Source organism: Mixophyes fleayi, chromosome 4, assembly GCF_038048845.1.
Source record: "Mixophyes fleayi isolate aMixFle1 chromosome 4, aMixFle1.hap1, whole genome shotgun sequence".
Classification (NCBI taxonomy): Eukaryota; Metazoa; Chordata; class Amphibia; order Anura; family Limnodynastidae; genus Mixophyes; species Mixophyes fleayi.
In genome coordinates this window covers 327,689,688-327,708,099 of record NC_134405.1, presented here as the reverse complement: position 1 = coordinate 327,708,099, position 18,412 = coordinate 327,689,688, and the positions used below count along the sequence as shown (strand labels likewise).

General features: G+C 40.7%; 1 protein-coding gene across 8 annotated transcripts in view; it reads right to left on the bottom strand.

Moving 5' to 3' along the window:
- Nucleotides 1–18,412, bottom strand: part of BICD1 (BICD cargo adaptor 1) — a 209,332-nt gene that overhangs the window by 50,001 nt on the left and 140,919 nt on the right. For all 8 annotated transcript variants that reach the window (XM_075210315.1, XM_075210316.1, XM_075210318.1 and 5 more), the window contains exons 4-5: nucleotides 13,755–14,189; nucleotides 4,433–5,515 (exon numbers count right to left, since the gene is read on the bottom strand). In XM_075210315.1, coding sequence (XP_075066416.1) covers nucleotides 4,433–5,515; nucleotides 13,755–14,189 — 1,518 coding nt within the window. The remainder of the gene's footprint in view (nucleotides 1–4,432; nucleotides 5,516–13,754; nucleotides 14,190–18,412) is intronic.

The following is an 18,412-nucleotide window of genomic DNA, read 5'->3' as shown; positions in this document are numbered from 1 at the left end:
GTCAAACTGCTAGGTTTGCTTTTTGTTCACTTGAAATTATTTAAACATATGCTTCAATATTATTGCACAACTGTTTAACACGTGTTTGAATATCATTGGACCACGTTATGTAACGTGTGTAAATTTAGCTTATATATTACCGTGTGGTGTCGCGCAATGGCCACATGGTAATATTAACCCTAATTCTAACATTAAACCCTAATCCTAACGCTAGCTGTAACGCTAAGCCTTAGTTTGGAATATAGAGTCCTAGCATTGCCGCTTTAAAACAGGAAATGGTAATATCGCTATGGTAACTGACGTCAATTTGAAGTGCAGGCATATTGTTTAGTCGCAAATGATAGAAGTCGAGTAAAAGACGTTTCGTAAATCTTCTCTATTTCTTGGTAAGTCTATATTTTGTTTATGTTGCTGTCATACTGTTAGTTATTTTTTGTAGGTATTGTCTGTGTCGGTGTTGTCGCAATCGTAGAGAGAGAATAGACTACAAAGGCGAACCAACAACGAATGATAAAATAGAATGTTGCGTAGATAGACACCCATTGATATGGTTATCTTGTAGCGGATTCAAACAAAGTTCTTCTTTGAAGAGGAAAGTGTTTTTGCACATAAATAATGAAGAGAAAATAATAAGAAAAGTTACATCCTACTATAGTGCAACATATGTTTACAGGTTAAAAATGTTTCTGCATGGTTTAATAATTATTCAGTGAAAGGGAGAATATTATTTTGTTTTGATGAAGTCAACTGCGACGAAACAAGTAGAGGGAGTAGACGCTTGATTACAAGTGGGAGAGCTGCTCTGTTCTCAACGGGATGTTTTAGAAGGAAGAGTAAGCTGAATTATAACCTGATATGCTGTGAATACTTGTTGTTCTGGTATGTGCATGATTTTACGTTTTATAAATAAATCTATTACATCTGATAATACACTATGGAAGCGCCCCCTTTGTGATATTTTAGAAATAGTGCAACATATGTTTACAGGTTAAAAATGTTTCTGCATGGTTTAATAATTATTCAGTATACGGGCAGGACGGTGGCTCAGTGGTTAGCACTTCTACCTTACAGCACTGGGGTCATAAGTTCAATTCCTGACCATGGCCTCATCTGTGTGGAGTTTGCATGGGTTTCCTCTGGGTGCTCCGGTTTCCTCCCACACTCCAAAAACATACTGGTAGGTTAGTCTCCCTCTCTCTGTCTGTGTATATGTTTAGACTGTAAGCCTCAATGGGGCAGGGACTGATGTGAGTGAGTTCTCTGTACAGCGCTGCGGAATTAGTGTCGCTATATAAATAAATGGTAATAATAATAATAATTCAGTTAAAGGGAGAATATTATTTTGTTTTTCAATGAATACATTAGTTGCACTTATAGTGCAAAATAGTTATTTTTTTCCCATTAAAATTAACTCTTTGTTCGTTTATGTTTTTAATGTGATTTACTGCCCTACACTGAACTGTTCACCCACCAGTTCCGGGAGTCTCCCAGACATTCTGGAAGGGAGAGGGAATTTGATTTTACGGAATCCTTCTGTTGTCGGGTTTCATTTTGCCCATGGGAAAATAAAGGAACTCTTTAAATATCTTATTATTGGTCAGAAGTATGTTATTGACCGTGGAGCTAGCAATCAGAAAAAATAAGTTGCACAAAGAAGTAAATTCCCTGTTGGCCACATTTGTATGTAAAATTGCTCCACAAAAAAAAAATCATAGAGCCCTTGATAGTTTGTGTGGAAGAGAAGTTTTTGTTTGAATAGTAGAAATGCTTGTCTAAAACTATCACCATTAAAGAACAATGTCTGGTCCACTCTAAAAAGGCTACGGGTTTGTTTCAAGATTTGTTATCTCCTCCCCGTTGCCACTGGCATCCTATGCAAATGAGGGGACAAGAGGGAAGACACAGATTTAGAAGGCATCGCAATAGTGTAAAAACAAAAATGGATTCTGCCAAGGACAATCGCTACAACTAATTTCTGCATATTGCACGCAATCAACGAGACACATTTCTATTTGATGTTTTGAAGGCACAAGTATGGTTTCCTGCAGCCCTGCCTAAAAAGATATGCACATAAGTCAAAACATCTATATTTTAGATCACACTCACTAACGATCATTGGCCAAACATCAAACTGTCTGATTGTATGAGAACCAAGGTCAACCACAGCATTAAGTTGCCTGAGAAGACACACAAGTCTGACCCTTGTGCTATTAAAATGGTTTAAGAGAATTTTTTTATTCAAATGCACCATTTTAAATTTAACCCTTGCCATGTAATTAACGCGTGGCATTAGTGACAATCACAGTTTTTAGGGCAAGATCACCGAAAAGAGTGCATGTCATGCTAATTACACCCACTAATTGCTCATCACCAAAACACCCACTTTTGTTTTATATTCTCTGGGTGGAATTAAATTTGGCCGTGCTCAACGCGGTGTTAACCTCATTCTCAAATTTCAAATATCAGGAGGCACCTTCAGTGAAACACAGCAATTCACAGCAGATTCTATAACTAACTGTGTATTCACTGGACAGTCTCTTTCTCTTAACTCAGATGTCAATCTAATCCCAGAGATAGTCTCAAGACAAGGTGACAAGATAACAATTGAACAATATTGTTATGGTCTCAAAAAGAAAATCGTAGTTATTGTACAAGATTTTCTCTTTCCGTCTCTTTAAATAATAAATGAGATGAGCAGGTTTCCAAAATATAATATTTCTATAGTTTATTATTAAAATGATATTATACATAGATACAGCCATACTGGACGAAGCAGACATACGGCCAGGGTCTCAAATGCCAATTGACACTCTATATTTGATTAACTCATTCTTTTATAGAGATGAAACTCCTTATTATTTCAAAACACACCTTCCCAGCCTACATCATTGCTGGCAATCTAAGTCTCTATAATTAAAATGACATGTTCATCTTGGACGGTCATCTTGACCTTTTACGGTGCCAATATTTCTTTGGCCATATCCAGATATTGTGCAATAATGAAACTTTACTAAACACATGTCTCTTGTTATGTAATATGTGTATTGTGCAACATGTGGTTTTTTTTCGTTCTCTTAAAGCACAGAAACAAAATTCAAGTTCATTGGTTCATTCTATTGAACTAATTGGTAATATAGGGGTTTTGTTAATAATTACTTCGACATTATATACAGTTAAGAAATATGTTATGTCTTGATAAATTCTTTGTCAGCACAATTCTAAAACTATAGACCCTACACTCTTCTTATCTGTCTCAAACACACTTCATCTTATTCCTTAAAGGAATGAGACCTAATAAGTATAATTCCTGACGAGTAGCTTCCATGTATGAAATACAGAATGCCTTAGCAGCTTGAAGCTTCTTCTGAGCGGGTGACGCAAACAGATTTTGGGGGACCTGAGCAGCTTATTTAAGGTATATGGACAGGTAACTTGTGTATGGGAGGAACCTGTCTTTTTCCTTAGTTGTTGTTTCTTTTAGCTAAACTCTGTGCTTCCAGTATGAAACTGTAAGGAAGGAGACAGATTCCGCTGCGTTCTATAAATGGAACAGAAAAATGGCTGCTCCCACAGTAGCACTGCATACATAAAAGAGGTGTTTGAACCAGTTTTATGCTGTTTTAACCACATTATGCCGTTTGAGCCAACCCTTGCTTGATGTTTTGGGCCTTTAATGCAGTTCAATGTGCAAAGACAGGTGAACTTTTAAATAGTTGTACACATAGCTGGCAACAGAGGCCGACTAGGCTTAGGGGAGATTTGAAGAAGGGGGGAGAGTTCAGTGCTAGAGAGGTTGGCCTCTGATTCATTGTGAAATGCTTATGACCAATCAGATGCTGCATTCACCAGCACTGAACGCTCTGTCAGGTGACTGTTGTCCATACAAGTGGTTCATGAGCCTACAAAGATTAGGTTTGAAGTATTGAAGGGGTTGTCTACTTTGGATAAACAATCCTGCCTCCCGCTCATTACCAATGGGTCCACCACAGCACCACTTGTTACCCATATCTAAGATCCGGCCCTAGGAGTCCATAGTCTTTCAAAAGAGTTTTATTAAAGCACTATGGACGGTTTGCTAAATAACAAGCATGTAAACTAGCAGGCAGGTTGTGGGTGATGGAGAGGGTATGAAAAGGCCGGGAACCCCCTATTTGTTACACGTGGGAGATTGAATAGGTTGCCTAAAAGTGATAAACCCCTTTACACTTCAAAACAATGTTTTAACCAATGAAGTCTTCACTACGGCAATCCTAATGAAGTGTGTGTTATCTAACCCATTAGATTAAAGCTTTATTATGCAAACTAGAAGGTGTTTGAGATGTTCTTAGATATTTACCATATATTACTTCCACCTCCTTGAGGCAGCAACATGTTAACTCAATATTACTGTTTGTTATACATTGACATATATTATTTTTGTACTATTTGTTACCTGTTTGTTTGCTTTTAATACAGCTCTAAGGGTTGCTATTTGCTCCCGCTTGGTACTAAGCAGAGATTTTAGCTTGAGAATTTCCTCCATTAAGGCTTCCTTGTCTTTATCGATCATGGGCACCAGTTCTCTAGCCGCAGCCCGTTGGCGAGACAGCTGCAAGGACCTGTCCACGGCCTTCTGCAAGTGTTTGATTTGATCCCTGATTATGGCATTGAGGTTGTAGATGTTCATTGGCTCTTTGCGAATATCGCTAGTCTCAGATACGGGGGAGGATGGGGGGGCAGTGATGACGGGGGACACAGTAGCAGACTTTTGAGGGATCGGCTCTTTACTAGACTCTATACTGTGTTTTGGTGAAGGCTCACAAGGACTTCTTGCCTCAACGGGAGAGGCCATACCCCTCCTGGCCAGCCTAGGTGACAGAAGTCCTCTGGGGTCATCAGGACCTTTCAAACTTCCACTACGAGTAACCTTACTTTGCCTGTAGTAGTCCAACATAACTCTGTTTGGTGTTTCATTGTTACATAGACACACGTGATGGTAGAGTTGAGCCAACTCTTCACTAAAAGTCACTAGCTCATCCTGAGCTGTATTAAGGGTATTATGAGTTTCATTTGCAATAGCCGTCATTATCTGCAGCTCTTTCTCCATAATAGTCAGCTTTTCACTGCTCTCCTTACTCGCCCTCTCTAACCCCGTTACTTGTTCATCGTACGTCTGGATCCTTGAGTCCAGCTTAAACTTCTCCTCCGTGTAGCTCTCTGTGTGTTTGTTGTATTTTTCTTTTAAGGCTTTGAGTTCAGCTTTGAGTTCTATCACTTCCGTAACGGCTACTTTGTATTTGCATTCCAAGATCTCAAGCCCGTTGATATCGACCTCATAGTCGTGGGTCTCGTCTCCAGAAACGTTAACTTTATCAAAGTCCAGCTCTTTGCTGCTGTGAAGCCTCCTCATTGCGTTCACATGTTCTGTAAGTCTATGGACCCGTTCGTGTTGCTCGGTTAAGGCTCCCTTTGTATGTTCCAGTTGAGTCTCCGATTCTTGAAGGTTGGTCAGCAAGATAGCTTTCTCCCGTTCCACCTACAAGCAAACGAAACATAAGTTAGAATTAAGCAATACCAGTGGAATTCACAAAGCTATTGCATGTATTGTAACACATACTTAAACTTTTGTTAAAAAATAATGTGAATTTAAAAACACATACACACATATATGATTCTTAGCATTGCAGTGTAAATACAGATTGATTCCCAAAATAATGTAAATAACTCCATAATTTGTATTACTATATAACATTTCCTCCTCTTAGGAGTTGTCCTGGTGTTGTCACTTAAATCAATATTGATGAACTATTGATGCAGCTTATTAAATCAATAGGAACCAGTGACATCACAGACAACTGTCAAAGTCGTATAATTGGATGAACGAAAGTATATTGGTTAATATTGTTTTACACGTGGCATACGGCGATCACACGGTAAAATACGCACGCACACACTCGCATGACAACTTTTAGTTATTCATGTAATTCATATTCATATTGGATCCATTACACAGCAATTTATGAGCAGACAGTATTTGGTTTATTATTAGTTTATATAATATGATTATATGTGCACTTCAGTGATATATACGGTTCAGATAATAGGAAAGGTGGCATGTCTAGTATCATATTAAAACCCTATTCATCAGCAGCTGTCCGGTGCAGTCGGCGAAGAGATCGCACATTGCATACTTTAGTTATTGATATTAGGGAATAAACCTTTGTATGATGCTGGCTATGAAATGCTCACATCCCCTGGAGAGACGACCCCCACCTTTGGATTCCTTAGATTGAATCAGCCTATGACCTGTTTACCCTGGACCCACCCAACGTCTGGACCTATAGAAACAAGCTACGTCATCTCCATTGTTCACTCTGTAACACTGTACTGTATATATAATCATAGCAGCCTCAGTCTTCACTGATCAGAGTATTCAAAGGGTGAATTACTGTCCACTGGGCCCGTGGTTAGCGCAGCGTAGCGCAAGCGGTATGTATTTATCTTTTGGTATTGGCTGTACTGTACTGTATCATAATATAATAATGTATTGAATTGTTAACTATTTACATCTGCTAAAATAGATCACTTTGTGCGTTAGAAACACAATACAATCGCCTATGCAATGCTTATTTGAAAACGATAGAATTACTTTAATACAGCGGAGGCTGCCCATTGGCTGTACCAATATTCATGTGACTGGGACCTATGAAATCACTGGGAACTAGTTTATGCATCTCCTACAAATAGTGGCGCTATATAAATAAATGATGATGATGTACCAATACTAGTGACAATGCACTCTGTCAATTCATGATAGTTCTTTTTAATCAATGAATTCGCCACACATACAGAACAGGAACAAATGCTATAAGGAAATTGACGTGGTCCTGTGCAGTCATCCTGTAGTAGGGGGTAAGATCAGATACCCTGCCTACAGTACAAGGCAGTACAGTTACACTATCCATATGTTAGATACTTTTGATTTTTACATGTTATAGATATATTTGTATTTTTTAAATTTGCTCTTTCTCCGTTAAGAACCTAATTGCTGTATATGCTTCTGAGTAACAGACTGTCTCATATTCAAACAATGTTTTGAGACATCAATCAGTTTGCAGGCGTCTCATTTATTTTTAATTGCTTGGTGTTGGCTAGCACTGACACTCCTTGATAATAGTCGCTTTTCTCATTATTAAGAAGCCATGACCTTTCACCTCTACATATTTGCTATATTACAATATTCTTGTATGTGTTAGATATGGTTTACAGAAAAACGAGAAAGAAGAATGTGTTTTATTTGGGGTACTCTCGGATGTTCTATATATTAAAATGTACAATCTTTATTCGTTATAGTTAAAATATTCATATATACTGTCTGTCTGTGTGTGTGTGTATATTAGGGAATTTAGACTGTAAGCTCCAATGGGGCAGGGACTGAGGTGAGTGAGTTCTCTGTACAGCGCTGCGGAATTAGTGGCGCTATATAAATAAATGGTGATGATGATGATGATATGGTAGCGAAATATCTCAAAAGTAGTGAACTAATTTCTGTCTGTCCATTGGTCACTGGGGGTTCCGGTTCAGGTCTCAACGCCGTCCTCCCCCCCCTACCCCCCTCTTTATAACCTCTTCCTATCCATCATATACATCGTCACACATCTGTACTCTTTTCCAAGGTTTATTTCCAAGTCTGTGTTAACGTAACCAGTTTATATTATGCAGTTACCCCAATTGGGATTGGTCTTCTTCTCTTGATTATATTTAAAGACGTAATTTGTTCATTCATACTACCTATTGACCAAGTCAGTTGCCGCTACAGGTTCATGAATTCTCCTATAAGTTTGATTAGCTTTATCATGGCAAAAAAATAAATAAAGCTAATTGTAGCGAAACGCGCGTTTTCGCTCGGTTTGTCCCTAGACTCCATGCCGCTACACGTTTTACTTTATTTTTATATGACATACTAATATTCTAATGAAGGATTATTGGGGAGGCTAATAGTAAGAGTATCACTGCATAGTCACAATATGAGTTCACTAGTTTTTATATATTTCGCTTCCTATTCAGTAATCAGGATACATGAATAGTCTAACTATAACGAGTAAAGATTGTGCCGCAAATAAAACACATTTTTTTTCCTCTTTTTTCTGTAAATTGTATAATTATATGTGTATGGAAGCATCTCCCAATATACAGCATAGACCGATACCGTGGGTGGTTAAAATCATTTTGACAATTCTGGAGGATGTTGATTACTAGGTGCGATTGGGCAAAATCCATACCTGTTTCTGTCTTGTTTTTATATATTCATGACGTATAAATAAGGCAGAGTTATTGTGACAAAATCCTATGTTCTTTGTGAAATCGTCAGAACTACGCTGACCACATAAACTGCAATTCCTTCATCATCATTTATTTACATAGTGCATCTAATTCCGCAGCGCTGTACAGAGAACCCATTCACATCAGTCCCTGCCCCATTGGAGCTTACAGTCTCTAACACACACACATACAGGCAGAGGGAGAGACTAGGGTCAATTTTGATAGCAGCCAATTAACCTACTAGTATGTTTTTGGAGTGTGGAAGGAAACCGGAGTACTAAGAGGAAACCCACGCAAACACAGGGAGAACATATACACTCCACACAGATAAGGCCATGGTCGGGAATTGAACTCATGACCTCAGCACTGTGAGGCAGGAATTAATGTTGGACCTGTAATTATCAACTATCAATATCAGCTGCCTGGAACCAGAAACTAGCACAGTGCCTGTATCCATCAGCTGCACAAAGTCAGGGATTAATGTTGGACCTGTAATTATCAACTATCAGTATCAGCTGCCTGGAACCAGAAACTAGCACAGTGCCTGTATCCACCAACTGCACAGAGCCAGGGATTAATGTTGGACCTGTAATTATCAACTATCAGTATCAGCTGCCTGGAACCAGAAACTAGCACAGTGCCTGTATCCATCAGCTGCACGAAGTCAGAGATTAATGCTGGACCTGTAATTATCATCTATCATTATCAGCTGCCTGGAACCAGAAACTAGCACAGTGCCTGTATCCACCAACTGCACAGAGCCAGGGATTAATGTTGGACCTGTAGTTATCAACTATCAGTATCAGATGCCTGGAACCAGAAACTAGCACAGTGCCTGTATCCACCAACTGCACAGAGCCAGGGATTAATGTTAGACCTGTAATTATCAACTATCAGTATCAGCTGCCTGGAACCAGAAACTAGCACAGTGCCTGTATCCATCAGCTGCACAGAGTCAGGGATTAATGCTGGATCTGTAATTATCACCTATCGTTATCAGCTGCCTGGAGCCAGAAACTAGCACAGTGCCTGTATCCACCAACTGCACAGAGTCAGGGATTAATGCTGGACCTGTAATTATCACCTATCATTATCAGCTGCCTGGGGCCAGAAGATAGCACAGTGCTTGTATCCACCAACTGCACAGAGCCAGGGATTAATGCTGGACCTGTAATTATCAACTATCATTATTTAGCTGCCTGGAAACAGAAACTAGCACAGTGCCTGTATCCACCAACTGCACAGAGTCAGGGATTAATGCTGGACCTGTAATTATCAACTATCAGTATCAGCTGCCTGGAACCAGAAACTAGTCCATGGATACAAGCACTGTATCCATGAACATGTATCCCCACCAACATATACAATTGTTATTCAGCTACCTTATTCCTCAAGTGTCCCCCACAAGTCTTAGGTTGTAAGCTCGTTTGGGCATAGCCATCATTACCTTTTGTCTCACGCCATTGTATGATATTCATCTGTCTCATGAACCCCTCCCCATACAGCGCTGCGTAATATGTGGGTGCTTTGTAACTAAAGGATAATAAGGATAATAATAATACTGCATCTATCAGCATAATCCCCTGTGTCTCCTTGTATGATTTATGACTCAATGACAACCCGGCAGACTTTATGGACAAAGCACTGACATATAAGCAGGACAGCGACATCTGATAGCGCTCACTCTGGCGGATGTGTATTTTTAATACTGATCTCAGGTTTTGCAACCACTGGATATATTGCAGAAAGGGCATGGGCATTCTGCTGAGTGATACTGTTCTATGGACATGTAATAACGGATCACGGCTGCTAAAGTTTCATCTAAAACTAATTCATGTATATTTAATGGGGCTGCCAGACTATGTATAAAACCTATGATTTCATTGTAATTCTATTGTTCATGTACATATACATTAACAGAAGTGTTATGTGGTTTAAAGTTGTATTTATAATTTCTAGTGTCCAGGCACTGTGAATACATAGGCCCATAAAACCTGTATTACCTTATGCCTATGCCAACTTAAGTCTAGGTTAGGTTAGATACAATCCTGTCTGTCCTACATTAGCAACGCATTTATATATTTTTTTTGATCTTCCACCTTTAGATGACATTTTTGGCATGCCCTACGTTTGTTGCTCATGTCGCCTTATAATTATATCGTACTGCATTGGGTCAATTGGTCATTGGGAGAATATTGTCCGGATTGCCCATTTAGATCAAATTGGGCCAAAATCGTCATGTGTTTGGGCTTTCACAAGTACCAAGAACCAAGTTGGCAAATAACCTGGCTGTAATTGCCATAAAGTCTAACTAGACAAATGCTTAGGGTAGCACTTTTCAAGGGACAGTTTCATGTACATTTGGTTATCCTTTTTCCCTAATTTACTAAAGGGAAAGTAGTGATTGATGTCTTTCAATGTCCAGGGCAACAACAACAGCACTATCGATCACCGCAAGATCATAGTTGATGACTTTCCTAGAACGTCTAGGAGACTTACGAAATCAGAATCCTGAGACAATATGGCAATGTGCCAAAAGCAACATCACACTGTGGTGGCAGGGGTGTTAGGACCCAAATTGCATCATTAAGACCTGCCCGGCCCCACGCTTCACAGAGTTACACTCTGCATCTGCCAGAGGAAAGGTAAGAAAAGTCAACATTGCACAATGTCGATTGCACTGGTTGAGTTCCACATGATGTGATCAATCGGCCTGAAAGCAAATTTCTATACCTATCCAATTTGACTATGAATGCACATATCCTCACATGAAGCTTTCTCAGGCTATAGGGTCCACCTTATGCTTCCATGGGGGAAAAAAAAAAAAAAAAAGGCCCCTGAAAGCAGTTCCGTGAAAAGCAGGCAATCTCCCAAGGTGCTGCTGGCCAGAAAACAGACTGAGGAAAGCCACAGTAGCGGGGCAGAATCGCTTGACCACAGGGTTCCAAGAGAACAGACCTCTTTGTTTTTTTCTATTTGGGGGAGACAATTTACAGAACACTTAATTTTAGCATGATGTTATCCTTTTATCTCAGAAAATGAATGAGGTCACCATTAACCACTTAATATGGAGAAAAATTTATAAATTCAAAATACTTTATTTCTTTATCAAAAGATAACACATTCCTTTATTTAATTTTCAGGAGGTTAAATGAGGCCACGAGTATGTCCCAGAACCTTTCCTAGAACTGTTTAAGCGTGGAGTATATATTTATAGCGCACAAAGTCCATTATCCACATGCAAGAATCAATAATGTCAGGAGTGAGGCATTGATCGCACAAAACAAATCGTAAAACCCATCTTTTTTCTGCATTCTTCAGCAAAAATAACAAGGAAGAATTCATTGATTAGACAATTTCAAAGGAGACGGACAATATGTTGTTTCACAATTCCACAGAATACATTCTAATATTAAAGGAGAACTCCCTTCCACAACTAAAATGTAATTTTGTGTGGTGTTAGCTATGTTACAATAGGATGCAAAGTTAGACGTACATGTGGTACAGAGAACCGGTTATTCTGTTAGTCCCCCCGAAGACTTTATGGGTCCTTGTGCTGCTCTACTATCTGATTTAGGGGTGGGCCTTATAAAACACATAAAAGAAGGGGAAGCTCACGGGGGACGGGCTCGGACAGCACTGTCATGTGTTTGAGAAGAACTGCTATTAATGCAGAGACCAGAGGAGATCCGGACCTGTGTGTTAGGAACCCCTGCAGCCAGTACCACAAAACCCGGAGTCTACTCCGAAAGTCTGGTGTTCACTGTTGCCCCTAGTGGAGACAAACGGAGGGTCGTGAGATGGGTACCGGCTGCGCAGAACCCAGGATTGGAGAGTTATGGCAGACCGCGTTTCCAGAGACCGAGACGAGGTCAGGGGTCACTTGCAGAAAAGAACAGTCAAAAACACGCCAAAGGGTCAGGGTCACGAGCAGGTCAGCAGAATCCGGGTACAGGCCAAAAGATCAGGGACACAGGCAAGATGGCAAAATCCAGTAAGCAGGCAAGGGGTCATACACGAGTAGTCAAAAATCCAAAGGCAATACACCAACAGAGGCACAGGAGCAGGCTAGGTACAGGAGCACTGAACTATAACCGACCGGGAGGCTAAGCCCTCCCTGCCTTATAAAGAACCACTGGCCAATGGGGTAAGAGGAGCGATCAGCCCTAGAGGCTTTCCTATTGGCCCCCACCTGCTAATTAGCACGCGCGCCCGGCTGCACCTAATGCCGGGACGAGGCGCTATATTCTACAGTGTCCTGGCCGTTGCCTCCGTGACCCGGAAGTGACGTCCCAGTCATCATAGCGACGGCCGGGACGCGGAAGAGGCACCGCCGCGGCTCGTAACCCTGTGGAGCAGTTTGGTGGGGCACTGCACTGCAGACGGAGTGAGGAGATGTGCTATTCAGTTGTGTCATGTGATTTTTGAGTCATGTGACCCATATTGGATAAGAAAATGATGCAAGCCTACATACAGAGCCACCAATACCAGGCTTTGCAGTACCTCTGTGAGCGACCAGCACCTCCCAGCACCAGTGAGTGTCTGTCCTGCAGGCGAGTACCTATCTGGCTTAATGAAAGCATGTTGGAGGGGCAGAAAGTGGTTGGTTACTACATTATATCATAGTTGCCTACTCTCCCAACTGTCCCAACTTAGGACGGACAGTCACGATTTGAGGTGACTGTCCCGCCTACCTGCATATCTGAAACTTTGTTCTGATTTGGGGACAGATGCGAGATATGTCCCTTCAATACCACATGTTCTGTGGTGCACTCGATCAGTAATCCCTGAGGAACATGCATTCAGATTGCACTCCCAGCCTTTTTAGAGCGCATCAGAGTTGAACGTTGGGTCACACAAGAGTTGAACGTTGGGTCACACAAGAGCCAAATGTTCATGAGAATAAGTAAACTCTTATGGTGTGCAGAATAAAAGGATAACTCCACTCCAACTTACTTGAGTAACTCCTGATTCTTAAAATAGGAATTCTGCCTGAAAATGTCTGTTGATAACTCCAACACACACTGTTGCTGCAATTTGACAGATAGATTGTGAAGAACTATCAGCAACATATGTAATCATGAAAACAAACAGTGGGCTGCATTAATTATTTCCATTTTACGGATTTTATTAAGGCAGTTCATAGTTTGGATGTAAAATGTCAACAACACTATGTTTTTGAGTTATAATCTTGTGATTTCAGGAAGAAGTCCTATTACAAGTATTAGGAGTACAACTGCAGTATCCAACGTGATGATTTTAAGCCAAATTTTGGGTTGAACCTACACAGATGAACATGCAACTTCTCAATTCACTAGGAACCAGGGACTTTACATCCCTGAAGCACTTTATGATTTCATAGGCTACATTCTCATGAATTTTGCCCCACACCACAAAATGCTACAAAAATGTCTCTCTCCATTGTGGGTACAATTTGAAGCCAACAAACCTACCTGAATAAGCTGCTGTTTGAGTTTTTGCATTTCCGAAATATTCAGCTCACTGAAAAGGTCGGAGACAGGATTGAGCGACTCCCCCTTCCTAACCGCCGGAGTCCGATAGTCACCGTTTAGTTTCACAATGGGGGGATGGATGTGACCGTTCATCTTATCCTCATTGTTGGAATCCCCGTCCTCGGTAAACTTCAGCCCGTCCACTGCGATATTAATGTGGTTGTTATACATACTGTCGTTGATGTTAATATATTGGGCTAGCTCTTTTCTCAGATTATTTTTCTGTTCCCTCTCATTCTTCAAGGTATCCAGGGCTTCTTCCAGTTGGTGCTCTGAGATCTCCTTCAATCGAATGGCGTCTTCCAGTTGACTGTTCAGCAACACCGTCTCCTCCTCAAATCGTTTGATCTCATGTTTCAGACCTTCATATTCAACCTAAGTAAAAAAAAAACACAAAAACAAGTGTCAAGCAACATAAATTAGAAAGCACAAAAAATTTCAGGTCAACTAACTCCGGTGTGTCTATAGGTACAAGTTTGACGTGGGAAGAGCTAACCAATCTCAGCATCTAAACGTTAACTACAGGAAGTTGTGATGTTTGGCTACTTTCAAAATGAAGCGGGAAGGATGTGGTACCAATGTCACACATTCATCTTATGCATTTCATCTTGATGGAGCTAACCACTCACATATCAGTTCATCTGAATGTACAGATTATTATTATTATCTTTGACTTATAAGGCGCCACAAAGGGTCTGCAGCGCCGTACATTACATATACAGAAAACAGAACCGAGACATAACATGATACAAAAATATATACAAACACAGGTGACAGGGTAAAGCAAATCAGATTATATCTTGGACAGATAGTGAAAGGGATGGTAGAAATCAGCGAGAAGAAGGCCGAAGCTTAAGAAAACAGGGAAAACAGGGCTAGCGAAGAGGTACAGAGGTGTAAGGTTATATGCACATAACTGATGTGTGCCCACGCATTTCACTGAATACAGAACAATAAAGTTATAATAACCCATGCTTATCTACAGAGTACATTTCTCTTTAGTAGGAAATAAAGTTTTGCACGTAGAGTCCAGGGGTAATGGATGAATGATAAAATCAATGAAAGTGTATCATCAACATTTATTTATCATCCACATTTATTTATATAGCGCCAGCAAATTCTGTAGCGCTTTACAATTGGATATTCGTGTTTAAATAGAGATTGAAGGAGCGTATAGCTGTTATATATTTCTAGAAATAAAACAAAATTTAGCACCCTCTTACAATTTTTTGCTGAACACTTTGTTGAACACTGTAGCGGGAAGGAGTTAACGTGATGTTTCTTAGGGATACTATGTCAGCAGATGCCTAAGGACAAATGTCTTTACTCAATGGATCGTCTTAGGGATAATATGTCGGCCAAAGATATCTGAGAACAGACGTGTCGGCTCAACACTGGGTGGCTATTCTATTGGTCATACCCACCCTCTTGCCTATATTTAGTCTATGGCAGTGGTCAGGGAACAGGGGTAAAAATGAAATTTCTGGGGGTCATGCTGCCGATTCCCATGCTGTCACTTGGATTGTAGACCCCTTTAAATGTGAAATTACTATTGTACCAGAAGAGCCACAAGGGTTGGCAGAGGCACTTCTTGAGCTTCGATGCAATAATGAAGCACGTATTGCATTTGAAAACAAAGCAGATCTGTCATATTTTTAGATGTCAACAGCTGCAAAGGCATCAAAATTGCACATGAGGAGGCAGTCAACAAGTTGCTGCCTTTTGCAACAACTTACCTTTGCAAACAAGGATTTTCCTCTCTAACGAACATAAAAACAAAGCAGAGAAATCGATTGGACGCTGAAGACTGTATCCAAATTGCTCTGACATCAAAATGCCCCAATATTGATGCTCTCGTATCAAAAATGAAGCAACATCATTTCTCCAAAACCTGAAGTTTTAAAGTTGAAGCTTTCAAAGAAATTTTGAATAGATTCAATAAAATTTTGAATTCCAATAATTAATAATATATGAATTCCTTCATTTCAAATCAAGGGGGTAACGTAGGCGTATCTAAATATATTTTGGGGTAAAAGGTAAAAAAGTTCCCTGACCCCTGGTCTAAGGGGTCAGTTTATCAAGACCCCTCCGGAATGGAGATTTCCTATTGCTGCTTGGCACAGCAATAAAGACATCTTCACTTGCCGAATTTGTGAAACTTAGGTTTCACCACAATTGAATAAGGAAATATCACCGGGGTAACTGAGCTATGCTCAGCTCATCGGTGACACCGGCTGACAGCTGTAGGAGGAATCCTATCGCTTGTCAGGCCAGTCTGGGTACAGAATCACAGTTATACACATTGCAAATGCATGAGAAGCCAAAAATGCTGAAATTTCAGTTACACACTAACGTGTGTAACGGAGATCTCTACATTTTATGTGCAAGTAGAATATCGGCTCTTTTACTGGTTCACATGAGTGTGCTGGGGGATTTTTCATCCTTTCTGGATAACCACACCCTTTCAAGCACCTGCTGCGAACCTATAAATTGAGAAACTTCCATTTCTGTATTGTTTTCTGAGAGGCATGTTTGGCATCAGTAGTTGATGGGCAATGCTGATCCTCTAGTGCCATTTGAAGACTCCTGGTGTACCTCTTGGTAAGTTAGCTCTCAATTTAAAAACACATGAATGTATGGCCCAATATAGGGACTGTCACTTGATTAGCGTTAGGACCACCCTATTAGCAGAAGCGCCTTGACAGGGCGGGTGTCTTATCATGGATTTGCAAATGTGTGTAAGTGAGATCTCTGAATTATATGTACAAGTAGAATATCGGCTCTTGTACTGGCTCACAGCAGGGTGCTGTGGGATTTTTCTCTGTTTTTTTTTCCTGGATAACAACCCCCCCTTTCAAGCACCTGCTGTGAATCTATTAATTTATTGCGCAACTTCCACTTCTGTATCTCTATGTATACTTTCTTAGTTGCTGTATAGTAACATATTCTGTTTTTACCTGACATTAATATTAATTCAACTATATTTGGCTGCTTACCCATTTTAGGTATTTCTTCATTTGTATGCTAAATTATATAAACAGGGTTTAATTAAGGGTTAAGACCGCCCAAGGCTAATACACGGTAGGTAAAAAAAAAACTTGTCCTTGATTTAAAACCTGTCTTCCTCCAGAACAAAGGCCTGAATGAAGTTGAAGATGTGGAGGGGGCTGTAACATCTGGGCCAGTCGCCATACCTGCCTCTCCTACTCACTTATCCTCAAGTGACTCATTGTCTTTAGCCTTGAATACGTCAAGATTAAAAATGAACTACATTTCTCTTTCATGTTTTCTTTTTACTATGGAGAACAACTATTCTCTTATATTTTAAGATGAATTTCAGTTTATACCTCCCCCTGTCAGTTTTGCACCCCCCAAATATGTTGCGCCACCCCCACCCCAAAATAAAAACAACAACTCGCGCCCTAGGCTGCAGAATAGTCAGCCTATTGTATAATCAGGCCCTGGATATCAATAAGGGGAGCCCAGGACCAATTAGTCAGCCTCATCCTTGGATGTGCAGAGCCAGAATCAGACCAGGCTGTTGTATTATCAAGTCAGTGCATTGTGGGAGCTTATATCTTATTGATTAATTTCTCACAAAAATATAAACACATTGTCATTATTTTATCTTATCTTTTACTTGTTTGAAGCAAATACTTGTCTGTAGAGGTCAGAGCTGCCATTGTTATCTCTGTAGCTTTTCTCATCAGCAGTTGCAGACAATAGATAACTGTCTTGGCTCCTAGTATTGAGCATCGGCCAGAGGTCCCTTGAGTACATAGTGATATTATCAGATGAGACCTAACTGATGTGTAAGGATCTTGTAGAGACAGAGTGGGCCAGGGGCAGGTTGGCCGGGTCGGACAGAAGAAGTCTATTTTAGGCCGGTTCAATGACTGGCCCAAGTCTCTATTGCTTGGTGGCAAAGCCCCTCCTCCAGAACCAGCCACCTACTATCATTGGCTGTAGATCCCTCCGTTCTGTCCCCCCTCCCTCCCCTCTCTCGTCTCCCCCCCTCTCTCTCACAGCCCCGATGTCACATGGGACGCGCACCACGTGACAGGTGCCGTCCCATGCGTGAGGAGCAGCGCGCAGATGAATAAGGTAAGTGATGGGCAGCATGTCAGTAAAATGTGTGTGTGTGATGGGCAGCATGTCAGTAAAACGTGTGTGTGTGTGACGGGCAGCATGTCAGTAAAATGTGTGTGTGATGGGCAGCATGTCAGTAAAATGTGTGTGTGAAGGGCAGCATGTCAGTAAATTGGGTGTGTGATGGGCAGCATGTCAGTAAAATGTGTGTGTGTGTGACGGGCAGCATGTCAGTAAAATGTGTGTGTGTGACGGGCAGCATGTTAGTAAAATGTGTGTGTGTGTGTGTGATGGGCAGCATGTCAGTAAAATGTGTGTGTGTGATGGGCAGCATGTCAGTAAAATGTGTGTGATAGGCAGCATGTCAGTAAAATGTGTGTGTGTGATGGGCAGCATGTCAGTAAAATGTGTGTGATGGGCAGCATGTCAGTAAAATTTGTGTGTGATGGGCAGTATGTCAGTAAAATGTGTGTGATGGGCAGTATGTCAGTAAAATGTGTGTGTGATAG